The sequence below is a fragment of the Cyprinus carpio genome, chromosome B5, assembly GCF_018340385.1.
Source record: "Cyprinus carpio isolate SPL01 chromosome B5, ASM1834038v1, whole genome shotgun sequence".
Lineage (NCBI taxonomy): Eukaryota > Metazoa > Chordata > Actinopteri > Cypriniformes > Cyprinidae > Cyprinus > Cyprinus carpio.
In genome coordinates this window covers 28,298,074-28,324,841 of record NC_056601.1, presented here as the reverse complement: position 1 = coordinate 28,324,841, position 26,768 = coordinate 28,298,074, and the positions used below count along the sequence as shown (strand labels likewise).

The window sequence follows — 26,768 nt, the reverse complement described above, 5'->3', positions numbered from 1 at the left end:
AAACCAACTGGAGAATACCCCATCGAAAAATGAGGAGTTGCATTGTAGGCATACACCAGCTCTGGCAGATGCTCAGGCCATCTTCTCTTCTTCTCGGGCGGCAACGAGCCTAACGGGTTATGCAAAGTGCGACTGAATCGCTCACACTTGGGATTTCCTTGGGGATAATATGGGGAAGTTCTTGACTTCCGAAACCCCATACAACTTGCAATGTTCACCTATTACCATCAAGTTTCTCCCTTGGTCAGAGTGCAGTCTTTCTAGCACTCCATACCTGAGAAACCACTCTATCAGGAGGACCTTAGCCATGGTCTCTGATCGGGAATGCTTGGTTAAACTTAGTAAAAACATCGGTCACCACCAGAACATGTTCTCAGAAGCTGGCTCCAGTGTAGTAAAATCAACAGCAACTACCTCCAATGGTCAAGAAGCCAGAAAAGGGGTCCAGGATGGCCGAATCTAAGGGCTGTGGCATCTTAGCAACCACACAATGTTGACAGTATTTTACCGACGTGTCTACAGCCTCATACATTCCTGCCTAATAGCACCTTGGTTTGAGCAAGCTCAGCGTCCTTTCGATTGCTTGGTGCCCCAAGTAACAGTTGTTGACACTCACCCAAGAAGGTGTCATCAATTACTCAATTACTCAATACAATAGTCCTCCATCTTCCTTGAACTTCCTTGAACCATTGCTTGAGTAATGACTTCACCTACCGAGGCAGCCCTAGTCTCTCCCAAGCAGAGGGCTTCCTCTGACCACACCAAAACTGCTTAACAAGGCTTAACCCTCTGGAGTCGATTAACACGTATACGCGTTTTGAGGCATTTTCTCCTGATAACCCCGAAAAGTACTTAAATTACACTTTCAGTTTTGATCATACAGATAAGAGCAATACATCAATCGAATCTGTAAAGGATCTACTTTTATTTGTATCCACACATAAAAACAACAAAACTTTGTGAATTTATAAAATAAAGAAAACAAACAGGGTGCGCTGTCTGCAGCCTTGGTCTGCGGTGATCTTCATTCGGAAATGCGTCATTAAAATGAACTGTAACTCAGTGAATACTCAACACAGAGACAAGAGAGAGATATCTATAGAAAGATTGACATGTCTACTTTTAAATTGAGCAAGTGCTACCAAAAACAAATATTCTGTGATAAAGTAATCCATATGAAAACAACGCGATGTTCGTCTTTCACGTCTCCCTCCATTATATCTAATGCGACCACGCCCACGCGCCGAGCGCGCTATTGTTATTATAATCTTGAAGCTCACGCAGGTAACCGCCCTCATCAGAGCAAACAAAGCAGCGAGACTGTACTTCACGTTTTTTAAATGTTACTGTTCACTTCGTGCTGAGAGGAATAAGACATAATTCACCTCAATAAGACCGCAGAGAGGAATAAGATTTGGATTACTTCAGAAAGAAGAATGAAGCTGCTTGACCCAGCAGAGATAAACATGAGTAAGTCTTCTTTATTATTAATCTACTTGTATTAGTTTTCATATAACTTGTACACATTTTACTAGTTAGACTTTTTCCAGTCTACAATTCCTGACTAAATGTATAATCAGGTGAAACATTATGAAGTTTCATTTACATCATCTCAATGCTTCACGATGTGGATGTTTTTTTTGTTTTTTTTTATGTTCTATAACATAGACAGCAATACGATATAAAAGTAATATGAGTTATAATGTTTCTAGCTTAATGTCAGTAAGAATGATTAGACAAAACTTTACAGAGATAGGCTATTCTCTGTTCACGAATATAGCCATATATGTTTATAACTATATATATGTTGTTTTGTGTTTAATAATATGCATGCTTGTGTTTTCAAGAATGTAACTAAGCTTCTGTTCATCAATATCTGCTCTGGTGTAAATAATAATTAAAAAAAAAATCTATCAAGTAAGCTGTAAATATCACTGACAATAAATGTGCTATGTGGTAATTGTGTTCTTTTTTTTCCTGTAAATTACTAATAGTATCAGTGACCATCACAATAATGTTAATAATGCAGTTTATTTGGGTAAACAGTATGCTTACTTTTTTATTTCAGATAAATAATAACCTGTTGCAAAGCGAGCCAATGAAAATAAGCAGCTCACTCAGGAACCTGGAACACAGCTAAGACCAAGCAAGGCACACACTCCCATCTCTTCAAAGTCTCTTTAAAAAAGTATGTCCTTCAGAGCACATAAACAATATACATTTTGGAAATGCCAGGTATGTGACGTTCATTTATATGTTTCAACATGACACATGAGCCTGCATTTATTTGATCCAAAATACAGAAAGTTGCATTTGCTAAAGCAGTAATATTGTGAAATATTTTTGCTATTTAAAATAACTGCTTTCTATTTGAATATATTTTAAAATGTAATATATTCCTGTGATCAAAGCTAAATTTTCAGCATCATTACTCCAGCCTTACTCCAAGTGTAACAATATACACTATACCATTTAAAAGCTGGGAGTCGGTATATATATATAAACTTATTTAGCACACAAGTGATGATAAATACAATAATCATGTTAGAAACGATACTGTTCTTTCAATTAATTAAAAAAAATCATCTCTTTTCAAAATTAATAATAATAATAATAATAATAATAATAATACATTTTTTTCTTGAGTAAGAAATCAGAATATTAGAATGATTTCTGAAAGATTGTGTGACTGGAGTAATGATGCTAAAAATTCAGCTTTGAAAGTCAGCTTTGATTGTTCCTAATAAACGGTTTAACTGTACTCGCAAGTGAATCTCAAGTTATTTTGTGGGATAATTAAATATATTCTAAATAAACTACAAACCTAAAAATATATACATTTATTTTGTCCTCACATTCTTTCTTTCTCTTGGTCACTCACCTGCCTGAAAGGCTCATTATGCAGCTCATTATGTGGGTCTTTATCTTCTCAGGTGTGAATCACACAAATATTCATGATAGTTGACGCCTACTCGCATATGCCCTTTTGAAACAAAAAGTGTCTTAGAAATTTTAAATTAATCTATTGTTTTCTGTGAGTGAGTAAACAAGATGATTTTCACATCATTTTGAAGCAAAGATTCTAGGCTACAAGCTCCAGGTTTGACAGTCTTGTGAACAAATGCTCTGTATGCGTTTTATGACCTTATTTCAGTGACTTCAAAATTGTAGTTTTTTACTAACCACGCATAAACATTGTTTTCTCAAAAACGCAATCATGTACATGCATGCTATTTACAATGTTATTGTAGCCCAGTTTGTACTGATTACAGTGTTATTAGACTTTAGCCATTTATCTATTTATAAGCAACTGAAAAAAGTCAGGGGATGTCAAAATTTCTCCAGGCCCCCAAAACCCCCTAGACCTCAGAGTGTTAACCCTCTGGAGTCTAAGGGTATTTTTGGGGCCTGGAGAAGTTTTGTCATGCCCTGACATTTGTGCTTTTTTTCCATTTCTTATAAATATCTAAATGGCTAAAGTCTAATCTCACTGTAATCAGCACAAACTGGGCTATAATAATATGTGAGCAGCATGTATGTACATGATTGTGTTTTTGAGAAAAAAAAAATGTTATGCGTGGTTAGTGAAAAACTAAAAATGTTAAATCACAATGTTGGAATGTTCCCGAGATCAGAATCTGGGCTACCTTCCTCTTCAACTAGATTCCCTAGGATCGGTCTAGCTATGCCGAGGTCTGGTCCTACAGTGGTACCCCCATATACCTCATTACAGATGGCCACACAATAATCACCAACTAAGTTTTAGACTGCTGTAATTCTGGTCATTGTGTTCAACACCTTTTAGCCTCTGACTAGCATAGGCTATTACCCTTTTCTTCCCACCTTGGCACTGGTACAAGATAGCACCCAAACCACAACTACTGACATCGGTCTCCAATACAAACAGGAGGGAAAAATATAGCATGTGAGCGCAAGTAATCTCTTCCTTAAGATGCTTGAATGCCTGTTGGCATTCTGATGTCCAAGTGCCCTAGAATAACTTATCGCACTGAACCCCACTGCCCTTTTTGTGCGCAAATTTATGAAATTGTGCAAAGGTCCTGCCACCTTAGCGAAACCCACAATAAATCGGTGGTAATAACTGCAAAATCCTAAAAAAGTACCGCAGGTCCTTTAATGTCTTTGGCACTGGCCACTGCATTAATGCATTGACTTTGTTGTGATCAGGGTCTACACCTTGAGCTCATACTTGGTGCCCTAGAAACCTCACTTCTGTTTGTAGAAAGTGACATTTTTTGCACTTTTATCTTCAATCCAGTCTTCCTCAGTTGGCGGAATACCGTTTCCAGACAAGCCAGGTGAGTCTTGAACATACTCGAATAGACCAGCAAGTCATCCAGATAAACGAGGACCATTTGAAACACCAGATCGCTCATTACAGCCTGCATGAGCCTCTGGAATGTCGCCGGCATGATACAAAGGCCGAACGGCATCCATAAAAACTCATATAGATCTTATTTTGGTCCTTTTCATGGACAGCCACCTGGTTGTAGCCACTTGCCAAGTTGATGGTGGAAAACACCTGGGCCTTACATAGCACATCTAGGCTTGCATCTATTCTCGGCAGGGGAAATGCATCTCGCTGAGTCTTCAAGTTCAGTTTGCAGTAGTCCACAAATAGCTGTAGATTCCCGTTGCATTCCAGACTATGACTACTGGTGATGCATATGAGCTGGAACATTCTCGAATAACTCCTTTCTTAAGCAGTCCGGAAATGTGCTCCTTAACCTCCTCAAACTGATTTGGAGGGATCCGTCTGTAGGCTTGTGTGACTGGCAAATCATTGGTCACAGGAATCTCATGTTTTTCGATATCATTGTACCCGAGATCCTCGTCACATACTGCAAACACATCTGCGTACTTCCTCAGCATTGGCACATCTCAGCCTGTTGCTCAGGAGTTCCCCCTAGCTGCACTCTGTCTAAAGGGCTCTGCAAATCTTCTTGAGTCTCCGTCATCGACCTCAAACTAACCATAACTTCTTCATGGTCTCGGGAGATCCATTGGAATACTACGTCGCACAAACCACTTTCCACATGATAACCTTGGGATAGCACCCCAAGCCTGATCTTTGGCAGCAGCCAAAAATCTTCAGACCCCAGATTCAGAACCTGCACCGGGAACGTTCAATTAACAACATAAACTACTGTAGGCAAGAGGACCAAACCACCTGGCAGCGGCATTTTCCCTGGTTTAAGTATAACCACCCCATTAGTCCTAGGTAATTCTTTATGCGCCTGACCTTGAACTGCGTTAACAGAGCCTGCAGGTACATGCGTTTTGACCTTTCCAGCTATTCGAACTATAGACTGCACTCCTTCTGACGTTGCTTCCTGAACTTTACTGAGCGCATCTTGCCAATCTGAGTCTAATGCTCCTTTCAGTGCATTATCAAATTTCACCAAGATTAGCTGTCGGCAGCGCTGAGCAATATTTATTCCAAGAGTTCCTGGAGGCAAGAGTTCAGCTTCTCCATCCTTCTGATCTCGGTGCATATCCCTATCTTCCCCGTGCAAGTGCTCACTGAAGAAACTTTCCATCAATGTACTCACATTACTACCTGTGTCTAAAAGACACCTGACAGTTATTCTCCCTATACTAATTTCAACCTCGGGGCATTTGCCCACTGCGCACTCCAAAAACCGCTCCTTAGTCAGAGGACATGAGCCATGGTCATCTCCTCTCATTGCTCGGCTCTGCACAATGGAGGGGCTGCGTTTCCCGGTTTCACCAATCGAATATCCCCCGCACTCTGAAAAAAGTGAAATCCAGCCAATACAACAGCCACGCTTGGAAACTGCAATGAGGACTTCCTCTTTTTTTTCCTTCAAGCAAACTCTAACGTTTCCCAGCTTGTGCGTGCTCAAAACAGATCAGCAAGACCACACTCTTGAGAAAATCACCACCTTCTCCTCTCGCTACGACACTGCACAAAGCGCACAAGGAAGTCCCTAGCCACAGGGAGGGGTTATCACAAGCTCTCCTTTTTGTCCCTGTTCACACACAACTTAATTTGTATTTGCAAGGAAGACCATGAGTACTTACACAGATTTCTCATCTACACACGCAATTTTCTTTTCTACTTCTTGAACCTGACCAAGCACATTCACCATGTCTAGTTGGTACACCAGCATCTTTGAGATTATCAGCTCTTCCGCAAATCATAAAATGCTCCTTCCACCAATCTTCTGTGCAATGTATAGGCTACATCGACTGTCCCAAGGGTGTGAAAGAGTTGCAATTCTTCTTAGGATTCTCTTAACTTCTACCACTGTTACATGCAGAAATTCCCCTCCCTTGTCATTCCCTTAAAGAGGTACACTTTTTAATTTTTTTTTAAATACATGTTCATGATTCTTACTGTACAACACTTTGAACTTCTTGTTAAAAGACAAATACAAAGGTCTGGCATGAAACTCTAGATGTTGCAGTCCTATAGATCTCAATATGACATAATGATTGGTTCTCTCCTGTATCTGTAACATATGACCTCGCTGCTCAACATTCGATTTCCTGGCAGTGTTTGCTCTAGCAGTAGCAGTGCACTTCAGAAACCCTCCACCTTACCCAGCTTCACCTGTATAGATCTGCTACAGGGTGATCATGTATGCTATGGGGGTTATTCATTTATGTTGTATGTGCAGCAGCAATATTCATTACATGCTCACAAGCAGCATGTTGAGGATGTATTAGCAAGTCTCGGTACTTGGTCTGCCACAGTAGCAGCCACAGCATAGCAGATCTATTCCGCCAAAACCAAATACATTAACATTGTCATGTACCCTTTGCCGATCCTGCCCCCCTCTCTCTCTCCCACTTCGCTTCCTGTCTGCACTCCACCGTCATATCATATAAAAGGCAAAAAATAAATAAATAAAGCAAAAAGCCCCAAGAAGACGTGGTTTAATAACAGTGAAATTATAACAGCTAAGGGGGTTTTACAACACCCCTTAGCTGTTATAAATTCACTGTAAACCATGGCTTCACGGGGCTTATTGCTATTATAAAACAGTTATTCCACAGTAGCAAGGTTTCACAAAATAAAACAAAGCAAATAAAAAGTAATCATATTAATAAAAACATTCTTCTGCCAAAAATGCAGTTCCTCAGAAACGGTTGTAGTTGCAACAAAGTGATTGCCGAGCATCACACATATGCAGAATTTTGTACAACAGTTCAGAATACATTAATACTGAGTAAGTCATTTGTCAATTACTTTTTTCAAGTAACTAGTAAAGTAACGCATTACTTTTTAATTTACAAGAGTATATCTGAGTTACTTTTTCAAATAAGTAACGCAAGTTACTTTTTTTTTTTTTTTCCAATTTATTGATTGACAGCTCTCCTGTCCCCATGTTGAGAGAAATCTGTTAATGTAGTTTTAAAATAAATATGAATATGCATTAATTCATCTCACTCACTCAAAAATCAGATTCGGTATTCCTCAAAATGAATAAAAATAATGCAACTCGGAATATGACGCAAACGTGCAATAATTAAATGTTAAACAACACAAATGTCCTTTATGTACTGTATTTAATTCCATTCTATAAACCAATGTCTTTGACCTCTGACCTTCGATGATCCAGTTCAACCGTAATAAGCAAAAATTACTCTAGACAAAAATTTTGGTGTCTTTTTTATTTATTTTTTTGTTATAAGTGTGTTGAAATTTCTTCTTCTGCATTTACTGTACGGACGTAAATTTACTTTCCCTTCAGCCTGAGGCATATTAATTTCACTTTTAGTGTGAAAAGGCTTTTATATTTGCCAAAAACAAACAAGCAGGCCCTGTTCATATTTAAAAAGTAACGCAAAAGTAACGTAACGCATTACTTTCCATAAAAAGTAACTAAGTAACGTAAGTAGTTACTTTGTTATGGAGTAACGCAATATTGTAATGCATTACTTTTAAAAGTAACTTTCCCCAACACTGGCAGAAACAAAGAGAAACTATGGTAATGTTCTTTCCTGAACATTACCACATAGGGCTCTGTTACTTTCTCTTTTTTGATTACAGACTGTCTGGAAATATTTTTTTGTTTGTTTGTTTGTTTGTTTGTTTGTTTTTTGGACAATGCAGAGGCCACTGAGGGATGCTGTTGAACTGTCCATGTTAAATGACCCCCCTCCCAGGAATCACTGTTGAGATCCACATGCATTAGATGAAATTCTGCACATCAACACTATTTATTGCAGCAACAAGCTACGACCACTCTTCAGTAACCACACACAACATTGTATCTGCATTTTCCTCTGTGTTTACCGACATGACGTAAACACAAGAACAAATCAATCAAGGTTGGAAAATCTGAGATCATTCATTTTTGTATGTACTTGATTAATAATATAATTTCAGATAATTTTTATAACAATTATCTTATTTAGGGGAGGTTTACCTTAAACATAAAAAAATATTTCACTGAATGTTGACACTGTGGGACAAACACCTGAAGAGTAAGTGTAGGAAATGTTTGTGCATTTGTGTGAGTTGTCACTCACCATCCCGCAGCTGCAACTGTCTCAGGTACAATGGGTTTTGCAGGACGTTACATCGTCCCAGTTCATCCTCTCTGGTCACCAACATCAGATCTGAGTATATAAAGATTGTTACCTAGAGAGAGAGCATGAGAGAGTGTAAATTCAACAAAAATGGATCAAATGGAGACGTTTCAAAAGAGCATTTGGAGTCATATGGAATACGTGATGCATGCAGCCGTAATTAACTTATCTTCATAATTCACCCAAAGACTGCAAAGATCATCAAGGCCTTAAACGGAGTAATTATGGGACAGTTAAGGGGGTTGTGTTATCTATAAATGTGTATGCCCATGTGAACAAATTTTCAGATGGCAAGAAGCAAAGAAAATATGTTTTCTTTAATGTTAATGTTTAAAGAGAAAAGATGCCTTTAATGATAATGTAATTATTACACCTTATTGCTCCCTAAATGTTTGTTCCATTCTGTTTAACACAAAACTTGAAGCATTCACTTCAATGGAAACTGATGTTTACACTTGTCAATGCATATTGCAACACTGGTTACATTTAACTGAACAGAACTTGGTATAGTGGTGAAGTTCTTGCCTAGTGTGAAAAGGGGATATTAACCTTCTACACACACACACATGCATACACATAAAGCGTAAAAAAAATAAAAAATAAAAATAAACCAACAAAAATTGCAAATGAAATTTTTCAACCAGTGTTTTTCATTGCATGCAAATGAGCTGCATAATTATTGTGGAACAGTCACAGCTTACCAGTTTCAAGTGACAGAGTGGACAGAATTTTAAGTTTAAAATAATTTGACACTCATTTGTGGACTTGATTCTGTTTCAGAATTTTGAACAAAAAACATTTTACAACCAAGTAATCTCCATTAAATTTATTAGATATACAGTTATGTCTATGTGGTGTGCAAAAGTCTTAAGTACTTTGTTTAACATTTTAGAGGCACAGTGCACTTAAGTACAGTTTTTACACATTATCTGGGAAATGGTTAAATAACTGAGAAACACTGTTGTCTGACCATGGTTACATGATTCTTCAAATTGTCAGAAGGATACAAAACAATCAATGTAAGCATGTTTTACAAACAATGTTCATGCAGGGCAGCAGTATCTACCAGAAATGGAGGGTCTGCCCACACGGTCTCAGGGGAACCACTCTCTACAGTCTGTTAGTTAATAGCATGTTTCAGGAGAACAACTACTCCTGCTAGTGTATGATTTGCCCACCCACTGATCCACCCATTGATCAGTTGTGTATGTTGCTCAACACAAGTATGTCAGAGCTCTGAAAGGTCATCTTTTGAAAATATGCAGATAATAATGGGCTTATGACATTGTCATACACAGAACACTAAAAAGTGTTCCCAAGAGGTTGTGTAGCCTTATTCATCTCTGAAGAATTCAGGTGGCATGCAAAGTTAGTAAGGTAACAATTCATAAATATGAGATAAAGAACTAGACCAAGCAGAGTGACAGTCCTCTTGGAAAAACCAGCATATGCAAGTTAGGTATGTTTTGAAGCATAGGTGCTGGTTTGAGCTTGTTTAAGATGGTCCTTTTCTGGTCATGTGCTGGTCCTAAGCTGGTCCTAAGCAACTAGCTCCAGCCCAGGACCAGCTTAAGACCAGCACATGTCCATCTTAAACCAGCTCATGACCAGCTAAGAACCAGCTCAAACCAACAGCCATGCTTCAAAACATACCTAATCAGCATATACTGTTTTTATTTTGTTTTTGTTTTTCAACAGGGAGGACCCTCACATACTGTCCAAGTAGGTACTACATTTGAACTTACTTCAAGATTTTTAAAAAAGGGTTTTGTATATACTATGAATTTATCCTTAACACTGACTTATCGAAATCCTGATGTCCTGCTCCATTCCAGACTGGTAAAATCGGCTGATTACAACATGCTGATGATTCTTCACTCCACAATATCCACAAAGGGCATGAAACAAAAATACTGTGTGCTTCCTCAGGTGACAGAACCACTCTGGCCAGATGCTGACTCTGGTCTTTCTCTCTTCAGCACTTGTAATATAGCCTGCCAGCTGTTTTAGTAAATTAAGGTCAGAGTTTGGCCCTAGGTAAGGATTATAAAACACTCACTTACTCCTCAGTGTGAATTTTTCAGATCTTCGCTTTATGCAATACCATTCTTGGCTTAAGAAGCCTTCTGGGTAAAGGTTATATAACATTCCTTTATTCCATCACATTAATCCATTTGCTTTCTCATGTATCTTTTCTGTTCTGGTTTGGAAACTTACAAAGTCATGCATTCCTTACTTTGTGTGACTCCAGTTAGGGGGTTAAATTAGTCTACAGATTAAACAACAAAAGGAATGATGGATTAGAGAGTTTATAAATGAGGCTGATGGCCTTGTTGAAAGGTCTTTGCCTCCTTAATTGACCCCCTTTTGCCTTCAGAACTGCCTTAATTCTACGTGGCATTGATTCAACAAGGTGCTGAAAGCATTCTTTAGAAATGTTGGCCCATATTGATAGGAGAGCATTTTGCAGTTGATGGAGATTTGTGGGATGCACATCCAGGGCACGAAGCTCCCGTTCAACCATATCCCAAAGATTCTCTATTGAGTTGAGATCTGGTGACTATGGGGGCCATTTTAGTACAGTGAACTCATTGTCATGTTCAAGAAACCAATTTGAAATGATTCGAGCTTTGTGACATGGTGCATTATCCTGCTGGAAGTAGCCATCAGAGGATAGGTACATGGTGGTCATAAAGGGATGGACATGGTCAGAAACAATGCTCAGGTAGGCCGTGGCATTTAAACAATGCCCAATTGGCACTAAGGGGCCTAAAGTGTGCCAAGAAATAATCCCCCACACCATTACACCACCACCACCACCAGCCTGCACAGTGGTAACAAGGCATGATGGATACATGTTCTCATTCTGTTTACGCCAATTCTGACTCTACCATCTGAATGACTCAACAGAAATCGAGACTCATCAGACCAGGCAACATTTTTCCAGTCTTCAACTGTCCAATTTTGGTGAGCTCGTGCAAACTGTAGCCTCTTTTTCCTATTTGTAGTGGAGATGAGTGGTACCCAGTGGGGTCTTCTGCTGTTGTAGCCCATCCGCCTCAAGGTTGTGTGTGTTGTGGCTTCACAAATGCTTTGCTGCATACCTCGGTTGTAACGAGTAGTTATTTCAGTCAAAGTTGCTCTTCTATCAGCTTGAATCAGTCGGCCCATTCTCCTCTGACCTCTAGCATCAACAAGGCATTTTTGCCCACAGGACTGCCGCATACTGGATGTTTTTTTCCCTTTTCACACCATTCTTTGTAAACCCTAGAAATTGTTGTGCGTGAAAATCCCAGTAACCTGAGAAGATTGTGAAATACTCAGACAGGCCCGTCTGGCACCAACAACCATGCCACGCTCAAAATTGCTTAAATCACCTTTCTTTCCCATTCTGACATTCAGTTTGGAGTTCAGGAGATTGTCTTGACCAGGACCACACCCCTAAATGCATTGAAGCAACTGCCATGTAATTGGTTGATTAGATAATTGCATTAATGAGAAATTGAACAGGTGTTCCTAATAATCCTTTAGGTGAGTGTATATTACATATAATTCATTCATAGTTATTATGCATGCAGCTTTTATGTCCTACATGTATTATTGTCTTTTCTTTCCTTCCCTTTTTCTCAGATCCCCTTTGTTTACCAATCCTGTTTTCTCCCTTGATCTTCCTTGAAACTTTAGATGCCCTGCAGTCTGTGTATCATAGCAACAGCCAATGTTAGTGCTCTCTGAGTCCTATCACAGGATTCACATGAACAATATGTGTTTTACATTAGATAAATAAGCTTAATTTGCTGTGTCTATTAAGGAGGGTGAAATCGATATGTATTTTATACAGAAAACAATTCAGTTTGATCCAATTCCATATTTATGGACAAAGTGAAAAAGATTTTATTTCATCATTTTTGTTCATCATCCTGCAGCAAGTAATTTTGCTCAACATTATTTGATTTTAATGTCCGTTTATAAATTGGACTGCACTGCAGCTTGAAACATGATTGTTGCACAGAATTAAATTACACTTAAAATATAAAGTATTCAGTAATCATGAGTTTCCACTGAAGTGAATGCCTTAAGTTAGGCATGATTTTTAAATCAACATGTGAAAGCATGATAAAATGTCTCTTAAACTGTGTCAAAGATATTGGAACAGATATTGAAGACACACAATGTACACAATAGTGTATTCACTGTACCAACTGCACTACCAAGTTTAATTTATGACTTTTTTATTTTAATTCTTTATTTATTTCCCTTTTATCTTTTATCCATGTCTTTTTCCTCATTTTCTGCATTGCAGTTTTTGTCACCTTATTTATTTTCCATTTTATATTGTCAATTGTACTGTCGCGTCTATGTTACCACTATACTTTAAGTACTGAATATGCTTTGTTTTGAATGCCGCAATGCATTTATGCAATGTTTTAAAGAGGTCATGACATGAGAAATTAAATTTGCCTTTTGATAGAGGTCTTTTTTTGTACCATTAAAACATCCTGCAAGTAGGTGCACTAGGCAATATTTTAAAAAAGTCCCAAAAACAAATTTGTAGCCAATCAACAGTAAGGGGCATGTATAGTAATGATAGAGAGAAGAGAGCACTCAATTTGACTGCACAGGATGGATATTAGTAGATTGACTATAGATAGAGAGATGGCAGATAAAAAAAAAAGGAAAATAGTAGAGGAACAAAACATTAAAAAGTTGGGTTACGATCAGGCAAGAGGTAGGACCTGCATAAATATCTGAGCAGCTTTCCAGCGGTGGAGAGAACTCTAGGAGTGGCAAGGCTCAAAATCGGACGCCATGGTTGCGTTGCGTTTTTTTTTTTTTTTTTTTTTTTTAGGTGAGTAACATTGATTTTGCTTTGTTTTACACAACTTATCTGTGTTGGCTTTTGATTAAAATATGATTGTATGTCATCTTCGCGTTTTTCCGCGATCATCGTTGCCATGGATGTGTATGTACGTTTTATGAGGCAGAGATATTAAAATAGGGGTGTGGTCCTGTCTTTGTATAGATATCAGAATGTACCCAACATAAGAAATAAGTAAATAGTTTGTTTTAATGGCATCCCGGATTGTGTCAGAGGATTAATCGGAACATTTTGTTTTGTAAATGAGGCACAGTGTCATGGAGAGTTCACAAAGAAACATTTGTTGAAAGATGAAGCGGTACTAGATCTGATTGCCAATGCATCACAAACCGTAAGTAAATGGTTTCATAACGCTTTGTCTGGAAATTACTGTGTTTTTGATTTTCATGTTGTCAAAACACTCCCATGCAATAGTGAGGGGCATTGATACTGTTTCCTATGCAGTGACGTTAACCAATCATAACAGTGGCCAATTCCTGACAAGCCTTAAAGGGATACTCCACCCCAAAATCAAAAATTTTTGTCTTTAATCACTTATCCCCATGTTGTTCCAAACCCGTAAAAGCTTCGTTCTTCAGTTCATCAGTGGTTCAATCAGTGGTTCTGATGGCAGATGGACTATTCTGATGATGCTTTTCATAGTGTTCTGGACCATGACAGTGTAATTTATTTGGCAGTCTATGGGACAGTCACAAGGCTCCCGGTTTTCATCCAAAATATCTTAAATTGTGTTCCGAAGACAAACAAAGTTTTTACGGGTTTGAAACGACATGAGGGTAAGTGATTAATGACAAAATTTTCATTTTGGGGTGGAGTATCCCTTTAAAGGACCCGCCCCTTAAAACAGGTCATTTTAGAGAGAGGGCCAGAATGAGGGTTGAAAATTAATAGTTTTTCCAGATATTTTTTTAACCTCAAGGAACATATTTAAATAATTTATTAAAAAATTCATGTCATGACTCCTTGGAATTCTGACTATCACACCAGACATAAAGATGAAATTATCTATAAAGTTCATTGTATACCAGTAAAAATCATTTGACCCCATTTATAAATTTATAAAATTGCACTACATTTAGAATGGTCATGGACAAAGATTTCAAGCGTAAAATGCCCTGAATGCACATTCACAATATGCAGAGTGTCTCTTACCTTGATAGAGAAATGCTTGCTCTCATATAAAATCATTTCTTCAGAGATCATCAGTGTTCTGTTTGGGCTACACAGATCTATAGGCCAGAAGAGAAAGAAACAGACTCTTAATCAGATTACAAGGTAAACCACTTTTAACTCATATAACATTTACAGAATGATATTAGCTGTATGTTTGAAGAAGGATATAGAAGAAACACAATCACTACTAACATATGCAAATCGCTGAACCTTGCAGTAACCGCTCTTTACAGAGTACTTCACCCACACAGTACACATAACATCTCTTACCACATGATTTTTTTTTCTTTTGATAAATATGTTTTTGTTTTGTTTTTGTTTTTTTTGTGGTGAATTTATGACACATTTACATTAGAAACTAAAATTGTATGTTCCTATTCATAACTCTTGGTATTGTTGGTCCTATGCAGCTCATGGTAATATTAAAGAATTTTAGGTTTACGAAGGACTTTTTAAAACTCTATAACCAAGTTTAGTACTGTGTTGGGCTGCCATTTAATGTCCAATGTGAAATCTGGGTCATGCAGCAAAACAAGCAAACCATTTTATGGTTACAAGAATCTCAGAATAGATCACTACTAGATCTGAGTAGTTCATTTTATTTAATGCTATAAGATATGGGAGATTTACCTGCACAAAGATGGGGAAGATAAGGATTTTGGGTGTAACTTTAACGTAGGTACCATAGTTGGCATGAGGCATGTGTGACCTCACAATGGTACAGTTCTGGTAGTTGGCAAAGTTCTGTTGGTAGTTTCCGCTGTGCTGTGTATTGGATTTGCTGTTGGCAGAGCGACGCAGAAAACATGTTCTGCTTGCCAGTCCAGGGGCTGACTGGGCATTTGCAGTCGGAGGGGGTGGAACAGACGACTGAGGTGTGGGGAACATCTGGCCACCTGGTAGAAAGAAAAATGAAATGGATAAACTGATAAATGAAAAGATATTTCTGTAGGTTCCTTAGTATAAAAAAGACAATATGACAACCCTAGACTCTGCAAACAGGTAGCTGGTGAAAGAAGACTGCAAACAGGTAGCTGGTGAAAGCTTTACCACAGCTTTCTGTGAACAATGGAAGATGAAAGGAATATGAAACATATTTTTGCAACACACTTGCAACCAAGGTGTCACCAGCCCCTATTTTACTGGGGCATGAGCCCCGGTGAAATACCACTGTCCCTAGTATAATATTACAGTTAAATCCTTGTCTGTCAGTGGAGATTACCATATAACGACCTGAGAAGCAACTTTCTGACAGCATTTTAGCAGTCATGTTGTGTGTTTTCTATCAGCTGTTAATAATCAATCGATTCCAGATTCGCAAATCTAATCAGTCAAACGCCTTTGCAAAAGCATCTAGAATTGTTTGTGATTCAATTCACACACTAAATAATTTCCTGTGGTTTCTCACATCAAAATAGTAAAGGGATAATTTGTAAAACAGACTCCAAAAAGGGCACTGGATAGGGTGAATTTACCTAAGTGCATTTTAGGAAACTAGGAAAAGTCTTCTATTGTTTCATTAGTAATACAGCAGATCTTTATTGTGCATGCAGCCTGTGAACAAATCTACAATAAAGAGATTGTATATCCATATATGCATGTCAAAAAAAAAAGAGAGAGTATCAAAATACGGGGACACTTTTGGAAAAGGTGCCAGTGCTCCAGTAATGATTAAAGCCAAGAAACTCTCCAGATTACAATACAATAATGGCACAAAAATTGTTTACAGCAACTTTCAAAGTACTCTCAGTAAGTTCCCTTTTCAGTTTGTCACTTTTATTGTATGCCAGGAGTGTCAATTTCTTAAGCATGTATAGCACCACACCAATTCATTGGGAGCTCCACCCACTATTTAAGCTTTATCGGGCTTCATCTGTAATTGCAGCAGTGAGTACAGCAATCATGTTAGTGGCAGCACTCATCAAAGCTCAGAATCTTCAGGGGCATTATTTTTTTTTTCAAGTTTAAGCAGGAGCCCAATCCATTCCCCTTCCAATATTCAACCTCTGTGGCACCCCATGGACACCACAAGCAAGAAAGGGAAAATGAGCATGAGGAGTATGGGGATGAATTGACATGACCAACAACTTGCGTCATCATCTCCATAAGAAGTGGCCTTATCTGTTGAGTCTGTCTGCTATAGGAGATGCACCCACTTGGGCTCCAAGTGTCTATGGATGTTCTCAATCAGATGAAACAGTTTTTGAAAGTTCTCCCTGAAGGATCAGGGAAGCTAGATAAAGTACAAGTGCAAAGTCTTCACACCAGTCGCATCAAGTTCAGGCAGGGGAGCCCTGTGCAGTATTTGGCACCTGGACAGGTGCTCACACTCAGTGGTACATAAACTGCCTAGAACTTTACAGTCCTCCTGGTTCTCAAGAGTTTTTATGCAGACATACAAAACTTTTATGTCCTGATCTGAATGTATTGCACGGCATTGGTGGCATACATAAATTGCCATGGGGGAATTTTGCACCAGATTCTGATTCGCTACTTTGTTGTCTGTTCAGATCGTGTTCTATTCTGGAGCATGTTCTCTTTCTTTAGGGGATGAAGGATTCCTCCTTCGAAGGTTCTGAGGATTTGGGACATATTTAGAAAACCGAGGTGACCCTGTTTACCTCCTCAGAGACAATACGCTTTCTCTGGTACTCTCTAACTGTGGCTGTTTTAGAAGTGGATGCTCTGGTCCACAAATGGTCATTGAGATGCAAGCATGTGTTCCTTCCTATTCACTAGTGGACTACTATCCACAGCCAGAGAGGTGGAAGCTCCATGTATGGCCCTTGAGCAAGACTCCCTAGATTTTCAGAGGCTGTCCCATGCACTCTTGGATATTATTTGGACAGCATCCCAGCCTTCTCAATGGTTAAACAATTCTGTGTGGTAAAAATGTTTTTACTTTGTATTCTTCCTCAGAGGAGAACTTGCTGTGCTGTATTTTGCAAATGTTTTTGCAGGGCTATTTCCCTCTGTGCTCAAGGACTTGAAAGAGTCAGGTGTATCGAAGTATTGCCTCTCAATGGGTGGTTGAGGTCATTTGTGAGTCAAGTAGTAGGCAATGACAAGTGGATGTGAAAGGTCATTCAACCAAGACCATGTCTTCCTCCTGTGTTAGAAAAGAGTGTTTCTGGAAGACACGGATTTCTGGATGGGCATGGTCTATAGCAAGGATCTGTTCTCCCATTCTTCCCAAGTTTTCCTTTTAATAAAGTTGTGGGCATGCTCTATAGCATGGATCTGTTCTCCCACTCTTCCCAAGTTTTCCTTTTAGTAAAGTTGGTCATTGTTATTGCACGTGATATATATATATATATATATATATATATTATTATATATATATTTTTTTTTTATTTTTTTTTTTTATTGCAAGTTTAAAATGTGCCTGTCAGTTTCATGTCTTTTAATTAAATGATACTGCACTTACTGTATGCATACATTAAAGTATTTAAAGTATCAATTATAGTGTTACCACTGTCACCTGGTAGTGTTATAACTGTTTCTGGCATGGGGACAGTTCTAATCAAAGCACTCCTTGTAGTGTTGTAGTCCAGTCTAGGCACTAGGAAGCCATTAGGGGACTTACTTAATGTCCTGTGCTTGTCTCCATAGATAGAGCCCAGTGCCTGAAAATTTAGAAGAGTTAATAAGTGAACTTAGACAAATTACACTTTAAGATATACTGTTGCAATACTTTAATGAATCAAGATCAATAAGCTTTGCCTTTTTCACACCATACCCATAAAAAACATGTAAATGGTTTTGTGCTTTTACACTGGCAGCTTTTTCATTCATACAGAAAATATAGTTATAAATTATAAAATGGTTGCTGGGTGTTTATAAATAAGAATTATTATAACCTAACAAAAAGGCTTATTGCCGAAACATTCTTGCATCCTGGTTTTTGCTACATATGAGGACTGATTAAGCAGACAATGTGAAAGGTGTAAACTGTTAATGTGTAAACTCAAATTATTTTGGAACTAATTGTGAGATGAGTTTTCCAAGCACTCTTTGTGTGGCACTATAATTGATTAAGCTGATATTTTTTTGGAAGTAATTTTGAAACTAATTTTGAGGGTTGTGAGTTCGAGTCTCGGGCCCGCAGGAATTGTGGGTGGGGGGAGTGCATGTACAGTTTCTCTCTCCACCTTCAATACCACGACTTAGGTGCCCTTGAGCAAGGCATCGAACCCCCAACTGCTCCCCCGGGCGCCGCAGCATAAAATGGCTGCCCACTGCTCCGGGTGTGTGTTCACAGTGTGTGTGTGTGTTCACTGCTCTGTGTGTGTGCACTTCGGATGGGTTAAATGCAGAGCACTAATTCTGAGTATGGGTCACCATACTTGGCTGAATCGTCACTTTTTTTTTTTTTCGTCACTGAATGTCACGGCACTATATAATTTGCTGCCTTTGTAAACAAATGTTACAAATGTGATGAAATTTTTGCCTTAAAACAGACTGTTCTGCAGAGTTTAGCTCTATCCCTAATCAAAAACATTTGCCTGTAATTGTCAAGTAATCCTGATGACTTTGGTTAAATTTTATCAGTGTGACTGATTAGGAATGGAACTGAACTTTGCAGGACCAGAATGGCAAACAGCTGTCTATACAAACAGTAGAAAGCAAGGTAGCTGGATGCTGGAAAAAAAGAAGCTTTTTTACAAAGTAGACATTTACACATAACACATGGAAATCTCTGATCACATTTTGACATCATATTGACACATTAAGTAGCCATGAGATCCCATACTGATGAACAATGCTTTTGTCTACCTGGCTTCCAGGGTTAACAGGTGACAGGATGATATAATTGTCCCCGTTTGATGCTTTCACACGCGTCCCTCTAAGCGTCTGAGTGCTTGTCTTGCCATCTACTGCTGTCCTCCGTTCTCCCCACAGGATTCCCGCTCCACTCCCTCCACCTCCCACTCCCTCTGAGCCATTGACTACAGTCCTACGGCTGGTGTGGTGGTGTGCGGGCAGAGGCGGAGCAGTTCTGTCCCCCCTCTTGTCTTTAGCCGGGGAAACTGGAGTGTCATAGTTAGAAGCCTTGCAAGAAGGATGATGGATCAACCCCTCAAATTTGGTCTTAACAGAAGGGCCCGTACGCCAGACTACCACTGTGATCTCACTGAGACTATTTCTGAAGAGAATGAAAGATAAAAGAACAGAAGGAGAAAGGGAAGCAAACATAAAGTGGAGTTGATTCACAATTACGAATTTGTTTATGTGCACTGCCTTAGCTTGGAAGATTTTCATGTCAAAAAAGGCATAATTCTAATTTAAAGCAATACTTACAAAGCTGTTACACTGTAAAGCTACTTGCTAAAGCAATCTATTGTATAAAGTGCTATATAAATAAATGTGACATGACTGGAATGCAGAGCAGGCAAAAACATCCACATCACTTTAATCAGATTTTCTTAACTGCTGTTTTCTCACTGCTGTCATTTTTGTTGTATGACTATTTTATAATTAAAAGGAAAGCATGCAGCACATATTTATATATTCATCTAATCTGTGCTTTCATCAGTTTGGGTCATGTTGGGAAGTTCGCTAACAGTATACCGCTGCAAAGGAATTTCAAACTTCTTTTTACCCCTAAGCAAAGGATGAAAAAGAACTTCATGGCATGAGTGAACTCCAAATGAACTTCAATGTAATTTTGTTCAAAATGACATACATTTGTTCTCTGATTTCACTTTAAAGTCCGTGTGAACTGGAAAATGCTGCTGACTTTATTTCAGAATTGTGATGTACTTCCAACTGAAATGTAATATTGAATAGAGGGTGGGGTTTTATTTTAGTGCACCTCCTCTCCATCTCTCACTCACAGCAAACTAACGGTTAAAAATATTCTGCCCAAGCCATCAAACTAACGTCATCAGAGAAGGAAAGCCATTCCACAGCAGAAGCAAATGTCCAGATTGTAATTAGAGGTTACCAAGACAAACAATTTTTTATTCATTTTTTCATTGAATTAACTTGCACGGCTTGATTGTTCACTTCTGGTCTAGCAATGTGCGCTAACAAAGTAAATAGTGTACATTTTTATTTCATGCAAATTTAAACATTGAACATAAATATACTTTATGTTGGCAGTGTGTGTACTATAATACTTACCCATTCATTGTTACACCTTTAGAAAGTACAGTGCATAACAAAAACATGACAAACAAAACTTTAAATATTATAATGGATTTTAACTTTGGTTATTTTTTTATTTTTTTAATCAAACGATATAATGCATTACAACATACATTATGAACATCTTTATATTGCATTATACATAAAGGGTTTAAGTAAAGTGTTACCAAAAACACTTTTAAGGCATTTATTAATCATAGTTAATGTTAACTGAGAAAACATTTGTAGACGTTAAATAATGGGACCTTATAGTAAAGTTATGAGTTAAAGAGATAAAATAAGTGAAAAGAAATACCAAAATATTTAATTCACTGTATTCACAAAATAAAAAAGGCATTATAAACACAAAATACTCTGTGGTTTATGCTCTGAATATAAAAGTGTTATTTGTACCTAATAGCATATGCAAGATCTACACACTTCCAGTGTTTGACGGGTTGACCATTTAACTGCAACACAGTGTCTGACTGCTGCAAACCGGCCTGATCTGCTGGACCACCTGAGAGAAGAAACACACACAATATAATGACATAATCAATGTGACTGCATCCATTGCACAGGTGAGATTCTGACAATTTACAGTAGTGACATAACAGTGAGTGTTAATCAGCTGTGAGTCATGTGGCCTAACACACACACAGTGACCCATATTTGGCCATAACAATTAATGATCCATGATCCAGAAATATCACACACACACACACACACCAGACAACAAGCAGTTCTTGCCTGGATCGACTGCTTGAATACGAACAGGCGAGTCAGAGCAGATGGTGAATCCAAAACCGTCCTTTCCTCGTAGAATGGTCACCTAAAATGCACACGACTCATGAGTACAACACACTGCCACCTGATGGAAAATATGACACAGCAGTTGTCCATCAAAGAAGCAGCAACACAATTATTTTTATATTCTTATTTGCCAGTTACAGACAAATATTTTTTTTTACAGTTTTTAATGAGCCATACATTGTAGATTATACTGAACAGCTGAATGTAGATTATTCCTTAATCAAATTTAGACAAATTATAGATAAACAAAATATGGGTGCAAAACGTAGACTGTATAAAAACATGGACGTAGTGTCCGTGACGTCATTTTGTGTGTTCTCATCATTTCAGTGACGAATGTTTATAAACAAGGCCCAGGTCGACGCTGGATTTGCACATGGTTTGCTATTAAAACATGGAGCGGTCCCAGTGATAAAAGACCACATTCATGTAAGTACAACTGCATCAGATTTCTGTCTTTTGTTAGAAATCAGCACATAAGTGAATATATGTTAAAAGAAAGATCACGAAACATCATTATTATAGCTCCGCCCACGGCACACCTCCAGGAGTTCGGCTTTTTCCGGAGAGAATCGGAAAGCTGTATTTTTCTTTTATAAATATGATAAAACTAAAGACTTTTTGGAGATATGAAGGATGCAGTACCACTCTATAGGTACTCAAGATTAACATGAGATTAGGTGAAACTGTGTATGTTATGTACCCTTTAAGAGACGTGTGTGGTATTAAAGGGTTAGTTCACCCAAAAATGAAAATTCTGTCATTAATTACTCACCCTCAAGTTGTTCCAAACCCAGAAGTCCTTTGTTCGTCTTCGGAACAAAGATAAATATATAAGAAAAATATTTTTGATAAAATCTGAGAGCTCTCTGACCCTCCATGGACAGCAATGCAACTGCAATGTTCCCAGGTCCAGAAACATAGCAAGGACATCAGTAAAATAGTCTATGTGACACAGTTCAACCGTAATTTTACGAAGCTACGAGAATACTTTTTGTGCTCAAAGAAAATAATTTATTCAACAGTTCTTCTTCCCGAATCTTCCACCATTTTGGAGCATACCCCAGAACGCAATCAGCATTGTTTACGTTCAGCATGCACGCGCTTTCTCTTTTTTGAAATTGTTAACATAGTCACATGGACTATTTTACGGATGTCGTTGCTACGTTACTGGACCTGGGAACATTGCAGTTGCATTGCTGTCTACGGAGGGTCAGACAGCTCTCGGATTTTATCAACAAGATCTTAATTTGTGTTCCTAAGATGAACAAAGGTCTTACGGGTTTGGAACGACATGAGGGTGAGTAATTAATTTTTGGGTGAACTAACCCTTTAAAGGGGTCATATGATGTTGCTAAAAAAGAACATTATTTTGTGTATTTGGTGTAATGAAATGTGTTTATGCAGTTTAAGTTTCAAAAAACATTATTTTCCACATACTGTACATTATTGTTTCTCCTCTATGCTCCACCTTTCTGAAACACGTCAATTTTTACAAATCTCATCGTTCTGAAAAGCGATGTGTGCTCTGATTAGCCAGCTATCTGCTATCCCAGGATCAGGAAACAGTCCTCCATAAAATGCACTGCACACATCTGAATATTTGGACGAGTCTTAACTTTTATAAAGAATTTCTCTTTCGGTTTGAGACTTTAGTCTTTGCAACTTTAGGGATCTTATCTATTCACGAACAGCTTCAAAGAGAAAGGAAAACTTGAAATCGCATCATATGACCCCTTTAAAGGCAATTGACATGTTTCCCAATCGCGTAACACCAAGGCAGCTTATTCATTTGGATTCAGATATTAATTTAGATTAAATATTTATTGTTGGACATCAAATTACACTATTTAATTGAAACCCTGCAAGTAATACAAGTCAGTGAAATTGATTGATACCACTGCATGGTTGCCTCACTTTTGTACTTTTTTTTTTTTTTTTTGAACATTATGTTTCTAAAGCACCAGCACAATTGTAATGCAAAGGTAAAAAGAACATGGGAGTTAATTTCTATTAAAGGTGAGCAGAAATGCAATATAAATTCTCTGCTTGCATCACATCAGTCATGCTTGTCAGAAAAGTGAGTGAGAAAACACATAAATACACAGTTTGACCAATACATACATCATTCCGTTAACATCAGGAACAAATCGTACCATAGCGTGTTTGCACCCAAGTTCAGAAAAAGGCATTAACATTATCCAGACAAACCAGTGATATTAAACAAACCTGAGTGTGCGCCAAGATGCAAGTGTGAAACCCCCCTTAATCCTCAACCAATGACACCAACATGCTTTAAGAATGCACGATTACATGCTGTCAGGACTTGGGTTCAGGTTCTTCACTTAGTTTTTTCTTCTCCATGTGGCAGCTTCACACAGCTGATTTGGCATTTGTTGCTCGTTGGATCCTCACATTTCATATCTCCCTTCTCATTATTACTTGCCCTATACCTGTTCTTGCTTCGCACATCCTCTGTGTCATCCTGTCAGTCTTGTTCTGTCCTTTCAGTCCTGAGTTGTATACTGTGTCTCTGCCCATTTTCAATGGTTGAATCCTGCCTTCTCTTCATGGTTTGATATTTTGCTTTGTCCTGGTATTTAATTCTCTCTTATCCTCAGATCTGGTTGCTTGAGTGGACTGTTTTGGTCCCTGCCTGCTATTATGATTCATCCTCAGATAATCTCCTTCTGGTTTCAGAATGTCAATCTTGTTTTGACCCTCACCTGACCCTGACTTTCCCTCGTTCCTCTGCCTAGCTGGGTGGAGTTTGGCACAAAACTGTTCAGCCTCTGTCTATTCTTGGGTCCTCTCTCTATATACAGAACCTGACACATGTCAGTTACACAAACATGGTTTCTAAATGTCTTAGATGTCTGCAACCACATCTTTCATTTAACAAGCAGTTTTATGAACAACAAAACACTTTTTATTTTAGAACCATGAATGTCTGTGAGGTGAATCTAGGACAATGCATTGGCAAGCCAGTAAAGCAAAATAAGTAACTCAAAGTGCTTTCCCCAGTCAAGGTCAGATGGTTCTCTTGCAATTGTCATTTTTGCTTGCATACAAGAATACATTCAATGGAAAGGTATGGTACTGTAGGAATAAGAACTTAGGAGTATCCCAAAAAGTGGCGTATCCCACCAGCATATTCTTTTCTACTTTGGTGACCACAAGAAAGGGTTGGCTGCAACAAAACCACTCTCTTGTGGATGCAATTTAGTCTGTTTGAAGCTCATGGTTTTCCTTTGCCTATTGGTATCAGGGCCCATTCTACAAGGAATGTGGCCTCATCTTGGGCCTTGGCCAGAAGTGTTTTGGTGGAGATTTGTATGGTGACAGGCAGAGCCACTCCGAATCATCAGATTTTAGAATTTGAATCACAAACTTGCCTGCTTCTAAGGCTTAGTCGTGCATATGCTAGTAGGAGAATTAGCATTAGAGAATGATAAAGAGCACAATAAGTGACCATACAAGAATCCTTCAGGAAGCTGTGGTGTGAGAATTTTTTAGTGAGCAGATCCACCATGTCTGCAGAGGGTGTTTAAGCCTCTGCGTGCAATGGCTGATCTTTACATGAAATGAAGGGATTACAGCAGAAATCTGGATTAAACAGAAAGACACTACAACTGAGAGAGAAAAAAGAGAGAGAGGGAAGGAAGGGGAGATAGAAGGGTGAAGAGGACATGAAGAGAATGAGAGTAAAGAGGAGAAAATGACAGGGTATGAGAATTAAAAAAGGTGTTGTCATCACCTTATTCTAGCAGTTCACAAGAAAAATTGTTCCTTATGCTTTTCATTTAGGCTACTTCTCTTCATCAGATGATGCATGTTCTCCATTTTATTATGCTCAGTTAACATCTGAAAAGAAAACATTTATTTTTTTCTTTTATCTACTGTCATCTAGGGCAATGCTTCCTGTAGACCCCCACCACTGCACATTTAGCATTGCAGAAACTGACATTTAGGTCTTGCAGTCTCTAGCAATTAGTTTAGTTGAATCAGGTGTGTTAGTTTACACGACACAGGTTTCAACTAAAAACAGAAAACTTTTAATGTGTTTAGTCATTCATTTACACAATAACTGTGTTTTGCAAATGCAAACTTTTGAAAATGTGCAAGTTTTTGAAAACAGTACCATCAGTGTGTCCATGTAACTTAAAAAATATAAACTTGTAAAAACGGTGACGTCATACGCATGCATATTACATGCTCAGTCTATAGGAATGCATATATGCATAGGCATGTAGTGTTACTTTTCAAACTGTACACTACTTTACACTGGAGACATTTAAAATGCATGTATACATGTGGTAAATGATAAATGCATCTTGGCTGACCACTTGTGATCAGATCACTGAAAATGCTCTTAAATACTTTATAAACAGAGCCTGTCTTTCACTTGAATTCCTGAGATAATTTGTGGGCGTCAAGCAGCTGCTATCAATATGCAGGAGAGGTGGGAAGTGCAATGCTATACTAGATAAGCTTATTGTTGTACCCTACGTCACTACAGTAAGCCTATAATACTGGTTTTAATGTAGAGCTTTAGGGTTAGACTGGAAAATTTCAGTATTCCATCATTAATCCTTGTTTGTCAACTGTCAGTCAAAGAACCAGAGTTTTCACAACAGTGGCACATACACTATTTTGTCAGAGGACTTCTTGTAGTATGACTTCTTGCAGTCAAAGACTCTTGGTGCAGGTTCATAGCTATACTTTAAAGCACTGATTTAATGATATTCATACATTACTTAAGTGTGGCTTCAGTCTCCAAATACTTCTAAACTTCTACTCAGCATGCTTTCAGAAGCTATGTGAGTTGACGAGATGGCTCTTTAGCAGTGGTGGTTTTCGAGTCGAGTGGGTTGCGCATTTTAGGCTGCACTACCCCCTGTCATGTAGCAAGCGGCCAAGTCGCCTGTGCGCCTCAGAACTAAAAGAGCATCTCCTAAAGAGAAATTTCACCCGTGAAATTTCTCTTTCACGGGTGCATCTTTGTAAATACGTTGGATCGTCCTTATAAGGATGCCGGGTGATGGTCATGATCGCTGCCTCACGTGTCTGGGCATCAAACACACTGAGCTGTTCGATGAAGATTTGGCCGCGCTGCCACCGTCCAGGATGGTGGTAAAGCCTGAATCAGATCCGGAGATGACAGCTATGCTTTCCCGGGCCACCGAGAGGG

The 26,768-nt window shown here is 38.4% G+C and overlaps 1 protein-coding gene across 4 annotated transcripts in view; it reads right to left on the bottom strand.

Annotated features, from left to right (window-relative positions):
* rgs3a (regulator of G protein signaling 3a) overlaps nt 1–26,768 on the bottom strand; it is a 152,467-nt gene that overhangs the window by 107,482 nt on the left and 18,217 nt on the right. For 2 of the 4 annotated variants that reach the window (XM_042723062.1, XM_042723063.1), the window contains exons 3-9: nt 21,515–21,596; nt 21,179–21,284; nt 19,412–19,781; nt 18,117–18,261; nt 15,266–15,531; nt 14,615–14,698; nt 8,524–8,635 (exon numbers count right to left, since the gene is read on the bottom strand). In XM_042723062.1, the coding sequence (XP_042578996.1) occupies nt 8,524–8,635; nt 14,615–14,698; nt 15,266–15,531; nt 18,117–18,261; nt 19,412–19,781; nt 21,179–21,284; nt 21,515–21,596 (1,165 nt within the window). Of the gene's footprint in view, nt 1–8,523; nt 8,636–14,614; nt 14,699–15,265; nt 15,532–18,116; nt 18,262–19,411; nt 19,782–21,178; nt 21,285–21,514; nt 21,597–26,768 lie in introns of those variants that run through there. The other 2 variants (XM_042723064.1, XM_042723065.1) reach the window with 2 other exon arrangements.